The sequence below is a fragment of the Atractosteus spatula genome, chromosome 3 (genome assembly GCF_055471065.1).
Source record: "Atractosteus spatula isolate fAtrSpa1 chromosome 3, fAtrSpa1.hap1, whole genome shotgun sequence".
Lineage (NCBI taxonomy): Eukaryota > Metazoa > Chordata > Actinopteri > Semionotiformes > Lepisosteidae > Atractosteus > Atractosteus spatula.
The window spans coordinates 42,541,283-42,557,499 of NC_142708.1; the positions used below are offsets into that span (position 1 = coordinate 42,541,283).

The window sequence follows — 16,217 nt, forward strand, 5'->3', positions numbered from 1 at the left end:
CAAGCAACACAAGGGTTTAAACAAAATTCAGGACTAAGGATACTCTTGACAAATTACATTTTAATATGTACAAGAGCAGCATATTACATGCAGGAAGCAAGAATGTGCTTTTCAAATTTCAAATGGGAAGCATTGAGCAAGAAGAAATGCATGAGAAAGAGCGAGAGATTGTTGACTTCATTCAATAAGGGAACATGGGGAAGCAATAAAAAGGTAGGTAATATTCTTAAATATGTCCTTAAGAGAAGGGAATTTTAATCAAGGGAAGTAATTTTACAAGAATACAATCTGTTATTTGGAATAATGTGTTGATTTCAAACTGTATTCTACAAGAATATGATGCTGTTCTAAAGGTAGTACAACACAGAGCAACCAAATTAATTCCTGGTCACAGACTGGGGAATCACAGACTGGCCCAGTACATGCAAGATTGCATTTGGACTTAATTTTTTCAAATCACTTAACTGATGTTAGTGGCTCCTAATCAAGCAACATCAGTAGGGTAAAACTCTCTCTAAACTGCGTCTAAGTCTAAATCAGAATCAGAATCCCCCCTAAATTGTGGCCAATTAACCAATTAAGTTGTCAATTACCCTAAATATTTTTCAAATATTGAGTATAATGTTTTAAAACAAAAACATAATACAAAAGAAGAACAATATTTCCTTAAGTATTCAAAATCATGAAAGGCAACAGAAGGACCCAGCAAAATGAGTGTAAAAGTTTAAGGGTATTTGTGACCAAAAAAAGGAGATGCTTCCATAGCAGAAAATTGAGAGTCTGGAAAAAATTGTCATATGGTTGATGCATACTCCAAGTGATCCTGTAAAATGGACTCCTATCCTATGGAATCATGTCTTACCCATCTTCTTTGGTTACTCATTTGTGTTGAAGTTGAACAGGGAGTGTTGCTATCCTGAGAAACTGTAAACATGGGCAGTATGTGCATACATAGAATGAATCATGTAGAAGTACCACTTTAAAACTATTACTAAATGTATTTCAAGAGATTATCAAGATACCCGAGTTCAGTATTTCTAATAAAGCTTTCAGAAACTAGAATATATGTGAGTGATGAAATTCATAGGTGACTAGAAAATGTGTATAGTTCCTTGCAAGATGACAAATCTAGAATCCTTAACACTTCAACGAATAAATATTTGTTTTTGGGTTTTAATAAAATTGTTTAACAAGTTGTACTTGATGAAGCAAGCAATTTTTTATTTTATGTGATATTTTTATACATATAGGTCCTAGTGGTTTTGTAGCCTTTTTATCATTCCAATGGTTTAAAAGGTTTACCAAGTTAGTTTAAGCTTATTATTATCCCACTACACAGTAGATCAAGGAGTGAAATGAGAAGTTATGCCAGTTGAATTACGACACTTTCACAGAGGTCTGACTGTGGAAGACTGGAGTGGACTTTAGCCTGGATACAGGGGTTAAAATGCTCTCATTGTGATAAATATTGTCACGGAATATTCAATGTTAAATTCAGGACCTCAGTTTGACTCATCCAAAAGCACACCACTTCCTACAGCATGCTGCCCTGTTACCTGTTACCTGTATATTTGGTTCATGAAACATGGTGTAGTCAGTAAAAAGATAAGCACTGTTTTATGAATATCCATTATCAACTTTTTAAACAATAAATGAAAATAATACAAAATAAGTACAATAAATTATTCCAGGGAACAAATAAATACTCGTAATAGCCACAAGAGGACTCACCCCATATTAGACTTGCTGGGGAAAGTGATAGGCCGTAGCCACTAATTTGCATCATAGTGCACTCTTTAACAGCTTCAAACCTCAGGTTTCAACTGAAATTATTAACTGTTGCCGTCCTTTTGACAATTGGTGATATAGAGGGAGTCCTCAGACAACAGTCACGTCATTGTTTTTTTTTACTGGTTTATATCCTGCTTCATCTGTTCTTTTTTTCTTCCAACATACAATGAATCACTAAATACAAACTCATAACTGGGATAAAACTGAATATCTCATAAGGGCTCTTATTTTTCCTGGGGCATGCTGTAGGCAAAATGCATAATCCATAGTAAAATAACAGATTGGTCTTTGCCCAGATTGAATATGACTAATGTCAGGTTTTGTGACTGTTTGTGGAGGGATCAATTATATTTCCCAGGTAGCCAAAGGTAGACCTGTTAAAGGTATCCTTTAACCGACAACCTTTTTAATCCACTTCATTGCAAGAACTGTCTTCAGTCCTGTAATTTAAAAAAAAGGTACTGGCAAAGATCTACACAGTAATAAGCAATACAGCAATTAAAGTTTAAATGGACTAAGCTGGAACATGCACTCTGGCTTTGGGCGTCACTGTGTTTTAGTAGCACATAAGGTACATTTTAAAATATGGATATGAACTTCCAATGTTTAAAGTAGAAAAGTGAGTGTGTTTGGAGAGAGGAACTGTGGCTTTGAAGCAGTGAATAACAGCATGTAATTTAGTTTTATTCTTTCAAAACAAATCTCGTGTTTTTAATTTTCACTTTTTATACTTCCGTACTTTCTGTTTAAAACCCTAAGATAATTATATTTTTTAGCTCTTAGATTACTTTTAAAAAAATACAGATATTTTAAAAACTTTCTCATTGTTCATCTACAGCCAATTAGTTCACTGTTTAAATGTTTATACAGCAGGAAACCTACAGGCCCTTAAATACTGGACTTGTGCTTTACTAGTATATACAACAGAAGGAAAAGATGACAGTTCAGATCTTTAGAAGTCAAAGCACTTATGAATGAAAGGGTAAAGTCACCAATAAAAGAGACAGGCCTTTCTGGAATCAAAATATTTAATAGGTACATATCAAGTAATATACCATGTATAAAATTTCAGATCACAATATGAAGCAATGTAACCCTCTTCAAGCTGACTGCTGTAGGTAAGATCGCCACATACAAAGGAACTAATGATTAAAATATAATATGCAACTAAAATATATAAAAGTGGCATATTTAGTAGTAAAAGGAATTTAGACGTGACTTTTTTTTCTTCAGTAAGTGCAATAAAAACATACAACACAACACTAATGCAAGAGCAAAGCTTCAATTTGATCTCTAAACTGTTAGTAGTCGACTGTAGAGCACAAGAACGAAGAAAACACAATGAAGCTCACAAAAGTTAGACTATTAGCTTGCCATTCGGTGCAGAAAAAAGTACAGAATTATGAAGTCAAAGCTAAAAAGGGGTATGCACATCACAGTTTTTGTAAGATATACTCATTAAAACATTATTTTGTATCTTTTAAAATGTTGTTGTATTCATTGCAAAAAAAAAGAACAGAACAGCAACAACAACAAAAAAGCATTTATGGATCGGGCACAGACATTACCAGGAAGCAGCAAGGAGCTGAACTTCAATGAACCAAAAAACAAAACTGAAACCCCCAACCGATACCTTCTCCTGTTCCCTGAGGTAGTTGTGAAATCTCAAGCACCTGCTAAATTTTTGCTGCTCTTGTTTTTCTTTTTATTTAGAATTTGACTGGCAGCTACTACCTGGGATACTGGTCTCAGAGATAGATGGTGTTGGTTGTGTGGAATCCAGTCTCCGGTTTAGGAGCAAAAGATACAGGTGTGGGGAGGTATGAGCTGTTGAACGGCTGTGGAATCCATTGCTGGCATCTCAGTACACGAATGGCAGGCCGGTGTGATTGAAGAGCTGGGTTAAGAACTGTCAGTCCGTGTCGGTTGAGAAATGACAGCCTTGCACGATCGTCTCATCGACCTTTGCTGTAGCCCGGGAAGAACTGGTCCAGCAGCGACTGAAGGATCTTGTTTAGAACCATGATGTAATCTTTCCCCAGGTCGTGACGGCAGGCTGGACAGGTGTAGACCTCCGCACGGAAAGACCTCTGCAGGCAGGTCTGGTTCAAAAAGTTCACAAAGAGAGAATGGACATGGAGAGGTTAGATTCATACAGTGAAATCATATAGCATGGAGAAGTTAGATTCATACAGTGTAATCATATAGTTTTTAGAGGATTGTTACTGATGGTAACATAAACTTTCAACCTAACCCATCTCTTTATATAGTTTCTACAGCAGGGGGTGCCCAATCCAGGTCTGGTTTGGAGGCATTTTTGCCAGTTTTCTAGGTGTCTAAAGCAGCAGCATCTGAGGAGCTCGGAGAAGATGTCAAATTAGTCTAACTAAGTCGAAAATGGGCTGATTGAGTGAAATAAAAGCCTGCAGATAAAATGGGTTTCCAGGACAAGAACTGTACATTCCTGCTGTAAAGCAATTAATTATGCAGTGCCATATTCTTCTTTTTTACCAAGTATATTCAGTGCATGGTCTGTCAACTTAATTGATTACTATTACATATACAGTAGATAAAGATGAAAATGTCCCCTTCTCAAAAATTAAAAGTTGTATTCTTTATTTTCTAAAACCACATTAATATCTTTTCACAACTGAAATTTCATGAGCCACATAAATTACTGAGGTGTAACATAAATTCTAACTGGTGAGTTCTTATCACCACAAAATTATTAAATTCCAAAGTGTTGTGAAAGTAGACTAATTAGCAGCCATATTTCCACCGCTGTACCTTCTTTATTTAAATTTAGCTAAATATGAGGCTCAAAGACAATAATGGGTGATCTTAATAAGAGTATATGACCATGGCATTCCAAGAAACAATAACATAAAAAACAAAATACTGTTCATTCTTATTTTATGCTCTTAACGTGAGCCTGACAAATTTAACATTTTAGATTTAAGAAATAGAATGTCTGATCATGCTACTGATTGTTCAGGTATCTTGGATTCCATGCAAACAAAGCCACATTTCTTTTGCCATGAAACATTGCTGCTGTAAAATTTAGTCACACAGTCACCTGATGTTTGTGTTTGAAAAGTTTCAGAGTTGTTGCTTTGCATGTGAATTTTCCCTGGATTGATAAGAATAAGACTTTGCCACAGGCAACTATTTTATTTTTTACCATGTAGCTTTAATTAGCATTCTTTCTATTATTTTGGATATCACTAATATGAAATATGAGTTGTAAAAATAAATGAAAGCATTAGAAATTGTAAGATTATCAGTATTGGATACTGCATACAGCCCTCCTCAAAATAAATACATATTTTTGTAAATAGAAATATACAATTATTCACAACCTCGAAATATATTAAAAATGCTGAAAAAATGTTATCTTATCATTTGGTAGTTTCACAATGCCACAGAAAGTTTCTAAAAGGTTTTTACCATTATCAGCACTGAGAATTAAAGGATGTTGAATACAGAAGCAAAATGGAGTAGAACTGTGTCATCATATGGCAAGTCAGAGAACTGCCAGAATATCTAACATAAAAGATTACCAACCTCAATAACTTATTATTGATAACAAATGATAATAAAAAAAAAACTCTGGCATCATCAGAATACAATGTCTTCAAGACTAACGTGTGGCTGACCTCATGAATCTGAATTCCATGGCAACATAAAATGGAAGGACCATTTTTGACTTTTGATTTCAAATGAGACCACATGAAGCAGCTGTATAAAACTTTTCTCAATATTTTAGTTTCACCAGGAAAATGACCAGCACAGAAAGGGCCAGCCCATGTTATCCTTTGTGTGGAGTATTGAGGTGTACTGTAGTGCCTTGCATAAAACCTCACCCCTTTCAATGATGTCCCATTTCGCTGAATTACCAAATGATGTATACTGTACATATAAAATTCAAAATTTCAATGCTCAGACTGAATTTTATGGGTGAAGGAAGTTGAAAGTCAGCAAAAATCACAATGAAAATAAAAACTAAAATATGCTTATTGCATGAGTATTCACCACATGCTAATACCACAGTTTAGTGGAAGTTCCTTTCGCCAGCAGTTACAGCTGTGACTCACTCACAAATCTATTTGTGCCATTTCTTTGCAAACTTGGTTAAGCTCTGTCATATCGAATGTGAATTTTTGATGGACAACATTTTTCATGTCTTGTTGATTTTCTATCTGATCAAAGTACACACTTTGACTGGATTAGTCAAGTAAATTCACTTATGACCTAATTATGGAAAAAGGTAATCAACATCAATTTTATCAATTTAATCAACATATTTTAGTATTGAATTTCCTTTCCAGCACTTCTTGCGATTTAACTTATTTCACCCACAAAGGGTTTAGTTTATAGATTCAAGTTTTAATTAAAAGTTTTCACTTTAAATATGTGCATCATTTTGTTAACAATTTCATTATTGCTTTCTAGTTCAACAAAATGGGACATCTTTGGAAGAGGGTACATTTTTACAAGGATAAACACTATGATAATACTAGGATATTTTATCTAAAATTCTGTAGACAGGCAATTGAGCCTTCCAGCTGAATGATAACCAAAAATACAAAATCTCCAAATCTACTACAAATGGTACTCCAAAACATAAAGGCAAAGAAGAATTAATAAAATATAGACTAATTTACTGACAATGTAAATAACTTTAAATTTTTTTACTATATTAAGAAAATCTTAATGTTCTGCAATTTCCCTCATGGGATAAATAAAGTATCTAAGTATCTATCTTATCTGGGGCAGATATTTTTTACAATATCCAGCATTGATAGTCTTACAAATATTCATGTCTCCATAATCCACACTTACATTTTTTTTGACGCCAATATTCCCACTTACATTACATACATTACTACTATTATGCTGAATAAATTTGATGTCAACTGTATTTTTTTTGATGGTACTCAAATAAAGTAAGATTTTAACACAACTATTTTTTCAAGTTAAAGTTTCAAATGTTAAATCCCTGATTAATGCAATTTGTGCATAATTAACTTAAAATGCCTCCCCTGAGAATTAATAAAGTATTTTGAACTGAATGTAATTAAATAATTAACTGTTGGTTTAATAAACTCAACAGCAGCTAATACCCTTTGTACATGGCTAATACCCGCAGCCTTTTTCCTACCTTGCAGACATTGTGAAGACACTCTGTTGTGATAGGCTGATACACCAGCTCCTGGCAACAAACACACATGAAGATCTGCTCCACCTTCCTAAGAAAGTTCTGGATGAACAAGAAAATAACTGTGATCAGGTACACACCCGTGGTTCCTAGCTACCAGCAACCCATTATCCCAGATACTACTGACTTGCATGGTACTATTAAGACAATATGCACACCAGTACACATGCCCACTAAAGTCAACCACCATTTTCAGATAAAGAATTTTTGAGAAACAAAATATATAATTGGAGATCAATCACAATACTTTTCCAACCTTTCCACACCATATTCCAATGCCCTTTCCTCCACTCAAAACATATCTGACAACAGAGAGTGAGACTCTGAAAGAAGTCCCCCTGCTATTAGTCTAAGTGAATAAATGTATTCATCACTTAAAACTGAATGAGTCAAATGTACCAATGGCTTAAAGTTCTTCAGGATAATACTATATATTATTATTGCATATTAATATAAATAAATTATATTATCACATATTTCTCTTTTCCCTTATTCATTACTACTGTATATGTGGTTTCCATAATGCTATGCTAAATTATTCCAAAACATGCTAATACGCAATCTCAGGAACTCCATTCAGAGCAACAATTGAGAGACACCAGTCTGTTCACAAATGTTAGAGATGAAATTACTTTTAGAGACTCATCAGGGCAAGACAGAGATTGTATTAGTAATTATACCAAATATAATTTAAATAGGAAAAAATATATATACAGGGTCTCTAGTGGCTATTTAATTGAGCTCCAAAAAATAAAAAAGACCACAAGGGATATGAAAATAAATGTGGTATTTAAGTGATTTTTCTCTATTTATTAGATGGGCACAAAACACAAAGCAGCAACTGTAAAAACCTGGTCAGCTAAGATGCTGCTCAATTACTCAATTACTATGCTGCTTAATTACTTAATGATACTCAATATTGGTAGTGTTCCTCAGTTTTTTTTTAATTTTACGAGTCAGGTGCAATCCATGTCCAGTAATAACATCTCTGAAAAGATGTCTCTTTTTGGGTCAATAGGCTGTCTCCTGTGAAAAAGATGTGAAAACTGATAGTTCCAATACATCATTTACGGCAAAACTAGAAGGCAATATTAGTTAATTATTTTTTTCTGTAGCCCATATTGCACTAGCACTGCCATAACATCCTAGGCTGCTGGTTCCTGTTACTTCTCTACAGGAATGAATACTGCCTTACTGGTCCCTCCATGATGCAATTGAGGGCTTCATCCCAGAGTTTCCTGTTGAGGCAGTCCTCCCTGATGAGCCATTGTTGCTCTGCTGAAAGCTGGAATGCTTCTCCTTTTTCTGCCAACTTCCCCACCTTGGCTGGAGTCTCATGATCTTGTGTCTCTGAGACGCAAAAAAAAAGAAACACAAAACAAACAGTACAAAGTTACCCTCCAATGTACTCTGGCAAGACTGCTCAATAGAACAAAATAACACTGAAATTAATATATCTCATGTTGCTGCTTTTCAAATCGCATTTTGAGTTTTGCTACAAGGCCACCATAAGTCCTAGTTTTAAGTCTTATCTAATCCTCAACATCTAAGAAGCAACCTCAATATTAATACAAATGCTTAAATGCTTGCTTCACAGCTTTAAAAAGGTGATCTGTGGAAACTGTCCTGGTTATACAAGTGCAATTGATAACTGGGTCTGGGGTGATGGTGTGCACCTGTCTCCTGGGGTCTCTTCTGACTGCCATTGCTCTGGGGGCAGGTCTCTGGCTCTTTCTTCTCCTCCTTCCCTTTCTCCTTCTTTTCTGCCTTCTCTGGCTTATCCTGTTTCCCAGAGTTCCTCTTGCCTCTGTCCTTTTTAGACTTGTTGGCCATAGCTTCCAAGTAGCCCTCAGGGTACTGCCCAAGAAAATAAGACATCAAAAAGATTAGAGAGTGTTTCCAGATAAAATTAAAGACAGGAAAGAAATCAAGATGAAACAAGTGAATAAGAGAAAAAAAAGAAGGAAAAAATAATAAAAGAAAAATACAATGGAAAACACCTAAACACTCTAAAGATTTTGTTTCTATCACTTTAGAGCATAAGACAACTACTGCACTCATTCAAAAGAAACAGTTCAAGAAAATACATATAGATCTTTGAGGGCGTGTAGTACTAATGGGGAAATTATGCTATTTGATCATCATTTTCCAATTAGTACTACATAAATGTTATTGGTATGGGTATCATTCTGGTTTTATATCTCTAAAACATAACTAGTGGCTGGACAGATACTGTACATCACAGATCTACTAAATAGCACTGTTTACTCAGAAAGACTAAAAAAAGTAAATAATATAGCCATCAGAAGAAAATATAATCCAAAATAAATGGGAGATAGAAAATCTACAGCTTTGAAAGAAATTAGTAAGGGAAACTGCCAACTAGAGAAAGAGACTTAAGCTAAGGCAGGAAATATAGTATATCAATGCCTTTTGTAAACTTTACGCTGAATTATATAGCAATTATATATATTGCTATATAATTCAGTAAAGTGCTCTGTGACAATGGTTTTGGAAAAAGTGATATTGCAAATAAAAGACTGATATGTTTTTATCTTTTGCAAATGGACCAAAGTCCACCTACCCATTATCAGAAAGCAGATTGTTCCTGTTAAGGTTTGTGCCAACCTCAGACCTATTCTGAAAGCACAAGGCACAGGTGGGACTACGTCCTGAACGGAGTGTCAGTTCATGGCAGGGCACACACACAGTTTAGATACACCACATAACCAGATCCAAGGTGGAGAAAACCCATTTGAACACATGATGAGTTTGCAGTCTCCACACAGAAAGTATCCCAGTCCAGAAATGAACACAGAACCTAAGAGCTGTGAAGCAGCATGGCTAACTGCCACAATACCAACCTTCTCCTGACAAACTGCAGTGAAACCTAAAAACCGTGATGCCAGTGAACACTGTTTCTTATAAAATTCTGTAGGTTTTGCTTGAAGCTGGCACTAGGAAGCAGCAAATAGTTTGCAGTAATAAGCCTGCAGAAGTGAGCTATAACCCCAAAAACAAAACAGAGACTTACAACAATGGATAGCCGAGTTTCAGTGATGACTTATTCAGCCAGAACAACATTCATCATATTGTTGGATTTACAAGACATTTATATTTCTTAGAATAAACTTGTACATTGTTGTAATAAATAATCATTGTACCTGCTCCCTTTTTGATTGACACACATATCATTTTTAACACTATACAGACACTGTAAAACTAGTGGACAGCTATTTCTCTCACATTTCTGTTTCAGCATTGACTGTAAATCACCTTATTCTTTGTAAAGAAAAATGTAGTTTGTTGTTGATCTATGTGTAGTGAGTATACTTTTCTTGCAGATTATAAAGAGATTTACATTGGAGTTTATATTCATTTTCTTCTCCCATCTACTACTCTTTAAAAATTAACACACAAATTGAAAACTTCAAGTGAAAGATTTGTTCATTTTAATACTGAAATTGCATTTAAATTGTCAATTCATACACAGACAGTTTACATTTTGTTTTATTAAATTCAATTAAATAATTGCAATTAAACAGTGCACCAATCTAGGTTACTGCAATTTGCAATGCACTCCATCAGATGCTCATTTACTTTCTGTAGAAATTTAAAGATACAAAATTAAAAATTAAGAACAGTGTAAAACTGATATGAATACTCTTAAAAGGTTTTGTACCAATGTAAATGGAACTCTATTCTTACATACTCTTCTATAACACCACCCTTGTGAACTGCCAGTTTGATTGCCAGTTTCACACTTGGCAGTACGTGGAGGGCAGTACAAAGATAAAATAAAAAGTGAAATCTAATTTATATTAATTCCCATAATTTATAGTGACTGTTCTTAAACCATAACCTTGAAAGATATAGACATAAACACTGTATTTCAGCCCTTTCAGACCAGCATTTTAACATGGTTTTAAAAATGGAGGCATTAATGAGCTGAAATTGTGTAGGTGTCATTTGAATGAGTTACAAGAACGTTTCAGTGTCTCTGACAGACAGAAGTCTCTTGTCAGGCTCTTCTTACCTGCACAGACAGGCCCAGTTTCTTGATTCGCTCAGCCCCTTCAGGTGTCCAGGGTGCTGGCTCTGAGTCATCACGCCTCAGCAGGTAGCGCCACACCAAGAAACCACACTTACCAATTTCTGGCCAATACTTTACTACCTAAAACATAGGGCACCATTATAAGTTGACTAGTTAAAACTTACATACAGTTAAATAAAATCTGCTTTACTTTTGTTTGACATTTTCCATAAGTAAACATTTTTTTAGTCTGAAATCCCAGTTGGAATCCAAGTAAAAGGCAGCTCTGGTTGCTGACACTGCATTGGCTGCTCCACATTCCTCCTTCTGGCATCACTGGATTCTAGCTTATCCTGATATTCCAAAATGGAGCTTGGATTCATGGTGCTGGTGGAAGGACAGTGGAGGATTAGAGTGCTGCTGTTTACAGTCAAACAGGCAATAGGAAAGCTCCATTACAGCTACCTGTATTTTAGGGGTTCCTGGGTAGAAGCTTGGAAGAGGTTGCACTGAGGGAGATAACAGATGGGAGGTGTTGTGTGGTATGGAAGGAACATTATAGTTGGCATTTGTTGAAAAATGATCACAAAAAGTCATTGCTAGAACACTAGTTCTATCAGTTCAGGTGGGTAGCTGTGTCAGAATGCGTAGGCTGCAAAGGAACAAGTAATAGGTTTATTCCATGCTGAAAAAAAGAAGAAAGAGAACACAACGTTTCAGCCATGGAGCCTTCTTCAGGTGTGAGGGTGAGGTGCTCTCTTTCTTCTTTTTTTCAGCATGGAATGAACCTATTACTTGTTCACTAGTTCTATCAGTTCAACACTTGGATTTATTTTGAACCTGCACAGTAAAACCTTGTTTTCTTGGCTAGCTCAACAGGTCATGAGCTAAGATAGGATAAAATACAATAAAATAATAAACCATGAACTTATTATTCAGACGTGAGCGAAAAAATGAGCAATAGCTTATCTGATAATAGATATTGTAATAGTCATATTATTGAATTTCTGAAACCCAGCTATTTACCTCTCTAGCTTCTCACAATCATGAATTAATTATACAAAATCCTTTGGTTCTCCTGTGACATATGCAGACCTATATTTCCATGTGTCTGTACATTATTTATTTTGTTTCAGTTTGGTAAAAGAGTGCAGGGTACTGACATTTAAACTTGGCCCATGTCTAAACCCCTCCATGAAGCATCTGCCTCAGACTGGAGAAGAGGCCCACCTTGTAGATGCCATCATAGCGGTTGCCCTCTTCCGGTGCGTACTTGCTGATGCGCCTGCCTTTGGAGCTCCGGACCACACGCACTGGCTTCCCCGCTCGCCAGTTTCTGGACTCCGCCCCGTCTTTGTCATTGAGGGGGGCATCGCAGTTCAGAGCTAGAGCTCTTTGAAAGGTGTAGAGAGTGAAAGGCTGAGGTTGGATCAAGACTGGTCAGTCAATGAAAAGTCAAAGTCTTTTAAAGTTTGCTGACCTCAATACAAAACATTAGAAAAGAGAACTTTAAGGCTGGACTGCTTTTTTAAACAAAGACAGATTTTAATGGTCTAAGAGTGATAAAGGTCAAGAGAAAACAAACACTCTGAAACAATAAACATTGGCTGAAAATCTTGACAGGTACCTGTTCATGTGGGTCAAGGTTTGGTCAAATGAATGTTCTCCAATGCGCTTATTTCCTGAAAGGTCTCGCCCCCCACTCCCGGTGTAGGTGAACTCATCTCCCCTGTCCTTTTAGGAGAGACAGGAGGAAAGCCCAATCATTATTAAGATGGGATTGACAAAAAAACAAACACTATAATCACCAGTGATTCCGCCACGAGTCACCAATATTTCCTAATGTGAAACTATAGTGGAGTCTTTCTTATTTTGCTGATGTCAGCTCAAAACTAAATTCTCAAAAGAACAGAATTCACAAATTATTATTAAAATTTGCCTCCTATATACAGTAGCAGGGCGTCAGATTGACCCAGAGGACTGACACGGCTCCAGCTCAAAGTATCCTGTCTGCCATTTGACCAGACAGGAGAAGAGGCCAAGGGTGCAGAGTCCACAGTGGAATCGACTCCATTTAGCCACAAAAGCACTATGTACTGGAGGAGGAAGGCCTCGTTCTTAAAATGTTGCTCTCAACTGGAAATCTTAGAATACAGGGATATAAGAATACAACTTGCATTCTAGGACTGAAGCTCCAAAATACCAGTCCTCTTACAAATTATACTTACATCTCAAACACCTTTATAGTTTTCTTATACTGAGGTGCTTTTACAAATTATTATGATTTAATTTTGGAATAACAATAATTCTATTTTTCATATTTTATACTATTCTATTTTTCATATTTTCATGTTTTTATTTATATATATATTAACTATATGCTAAAGGGCCTGTCTTGGTGCTCTGAAGTGGCTCAACAAAGAGTGTTCACTGGAACTGTTCTTTTGAGCCCCTTAGACCTGAAAAGTGTAAGTAGCTACCAGTCTCTAGGGTTGCAGTTTTTTATTTTACAATGTGCAATTTAGCATTCTGTATCATTCTAATACCTTGTGTATTATAATGCTTGATTTGTTATGGCTGTTAACCTATTGCTAGATGTAAACCTATTAAGGTAATTACTTTTTCTTCTCGTTCTTCACCTTTTTTATGCTCTTATTTCTCACTGATCTTCTGATTTAACAATCTCAAATGTTGGTTTTATCTTCCCTCTTTAAAGCTAAACCATATTAAGATACAAAGGAGATTTTTCATTAAAAACGTATCTCCACACTGCATTTTTTTAAATAAAAAGATATTTTGAAAAGTCAAACAGAACAACTAATATAAAAATAGAATGGGAGTTCATACATGATCTTAAAATAATACCTGATACCACTGTTTCTGCACTACAAAAATGCAACCCGAGAGTCTTGTGTGCAGGGAGCAGTCAGAGGTACAGTAAAATCACATCACGCACATCTGAGAGCACATCTTAGGTACACATTTTTAAAAGTGCTCCAATATAGGACACTCCCAAAAGGTGTATTATTTTGATACCCTGTGTATAATTATGCTTTATTTCTTATGGCTGATACACTTATGTACCAGATATAACCTGAGTGAATCTGTTACAGCATATACAGGAGAGATCTTCATCTGCAACTGCCAATGTGAGGACTTGGGATAGTGAATCTTCTAAGTACAAGTTTAAAGTGAATGAGCTGGTGTACTAGGTCTTTAGGGGACGTTTCTTTAAGACTTCTAATTTAAAATGCTTCTCCACAGGTTTTTATTTTTTCCCTATCTGCCGACAGGAGATTTATATGCGGGCACAGCAACATTTGCAACTCAAAGGAAGAGCTCTAAAAGAGGATGCAGGAGCAGCAGGGGAATAGAAGCCTGAATATAGTTATCAGGGTACAAAGCTCATCTGTCCACAGGGTCAGCACAGCTCGCTGTAATGAGATGACAGAACAAACAGCATAGGAAATCACAATGCCTGCCAGAACATCAAATTAAACCCCCCCCCCTCCAGACAACACTGCACTACAAAGCCTCCCCCATCCACCCTGAACAAGGCACTCACCACTTCGTCTTCGAATCCTCCGGCCAGCACCAGTGAGTAGGAGCCGTCATTGCTCCGTCCATGGATTCCACCCACGTGTGGTCTATGGACACCAGCTTCGCTCACCTACCAGCAAAAAGACACAACAGAAACCACAGCAGCTTAGGTGTGTGAAAGGGCCTGGATCTTTTTCTACTGTTCTGCTTGTTTAACAACATGTGGCTGAATAGTGGTTTTATGGTTTAGATTAATGCTTTCCACTTTATGTACGTTTTAAAAAGTATCTTTTTCATCATTGCAGTTAAGTCCTTCCAGAGGAGATGGCCCTTATTTGCGTTTTAAAATAAATATTACTGCAGTGAGTAAAATATTGCCTAGAATTTGTGGAGGGGAAAGTCATTAAGAAACAACAGGACTTTAAACAGGATGTCTGATGCCAAGCACAAAAAACAAATGCAACGTATATGGCTCTTGTTGCTGGGTATTTCAGAATCCAACAGTTTTTGTAAAATATGTCCACCTTCTTTACCATTAATCTCAAAACAATTAACCTTATACACCTCAGAAATATTTAATAAGTCCTGGAGTTGGCAGTCAGTGAAAAGATTTTTATTAAGACACAATGTTGTTTTGGTGGGAACTTCAATCTACAGAGTGTAAGTTGAGCACGTTGTCTCCAACACACATTATAAGGAATTTCAAAATTAGCATTCTGGCTCAATGAGAATATTTGGAGATCAAAACCTTATGTGTCACACCTATGCTAATACAAAATCAAATCTACTAAGAAGGAGAATATACAAAGGAATATTATATTCCTTTGGCAGAAACACTACATTATCACTGATATGCCATCTAACATAGCAAAACATTAACAATGCAAAGCAGTAAAATCATAAAAACTCTTGAAACATCTCTTAAACTTGCTTACTTGCACTCTGAACTTCCATGTTGTTCCTACAGGGATTCCAGGTATGGGCCCATAGTGGTTTGAGGGGACAATTGTGCATTCTTTAGTGCGACCAACACAGGCCATCCCCTGCAAAAAAACAGCAGCACAACAAACATATTATTTAGCATTTTGGCAAGGTTAAATTCTGTTGATGAAAAAGAGTGGTTATAAACAACAGTACAATGTAAAATGGGCACATTTTAAATTCTTTCCTGCCCTGTCTTTCTCACACCTGAAGAAGGCTCCACAGCCGAAACGTTTTCTTTCTTCCTCTTTTCAGCATGGAATAAACCTATTACTTGTTCCTTTGCAGCCTACATATGCTGACGCAGTTACCCACCTGAACTACTTAAACCTATTAAACTAAAGGTCTAATGTATTTCTTTCTCCCCAAAACACTGTATCACACATCACAACAAAAGTCTTCACCTTTATTTCAGTTAGCTTATTTGCATATAAAATACATGCTTCTCACAGTTGTAACAGGAACAAAATTAATGAATGCATTATGTGGTGGAAGATATTTCAGTACTTTACCTGAAGAACATTTGGACCTTTTCAACCAGTCATGTCTTGATTGCTTTTGCCAAAACTTAAATTCTAATTATTTCTTGTCCAAAAATTCGAATTATTTCAACTAAAACACAAGAATGCTATTTTATAAACCATTAAAATATAC

The 16,217-nt window shown here is 35.9% G+C and overlaps 1 protein-coding gene across 2 annotated transcripts in view; it reads right to left on the reverse strand.

The window, feature by feature from the left end:
* Positions 1-2,801: 2,801 nt before the first annotated feature.
* The window catches only part of uhrf2 (ubiquitin like with PHD and ring finger domains 2), a 147,193-nt gene continuing 133,777 nt past the window's right edge, over positions 2,802-16,217 (reverse strand). For both annotated transcript variants that reach the window (XM_088910809.1, XM_088910808.1), the window contains 9 exons: positions 15,518-15,625; positions 14,608-14,712; positions 12,670-12,776; positions 12,273-12,435; positions 11,046-11,183; positions 8,686-8,866; positions 8,205-8,359; positions 6,953-7,051; positions 2,802-3,893 (listed from right to left, as the gene is read on the reverse strand). In XM_088910809.1, coding sequence (XP_088766935.1) covers positions 3,747-3,893; positions 6,953-7,051; positions 8,205-8,359; positions 8,686-8,866; positions 11,046-11,183; positions 12,273-12,435; positions 12,670-12,776; positions 14,608-14,712; positions 15,518-15,625 — 1,203 coding nt within the window. In that variant the 3' untranslated portion in view covers positions 2,802-3,746. The remainder of the gene's footprint in view (positions 3,894-6,952; positions 7,052-8,204; positions 8,360-8,685; positions 8,867-11,045; positions 11,184-12,272; positions 12,436-12,669; positions 12,777-14,607; positions 14,713-15,517; positions 15,626-16,217) is intronic.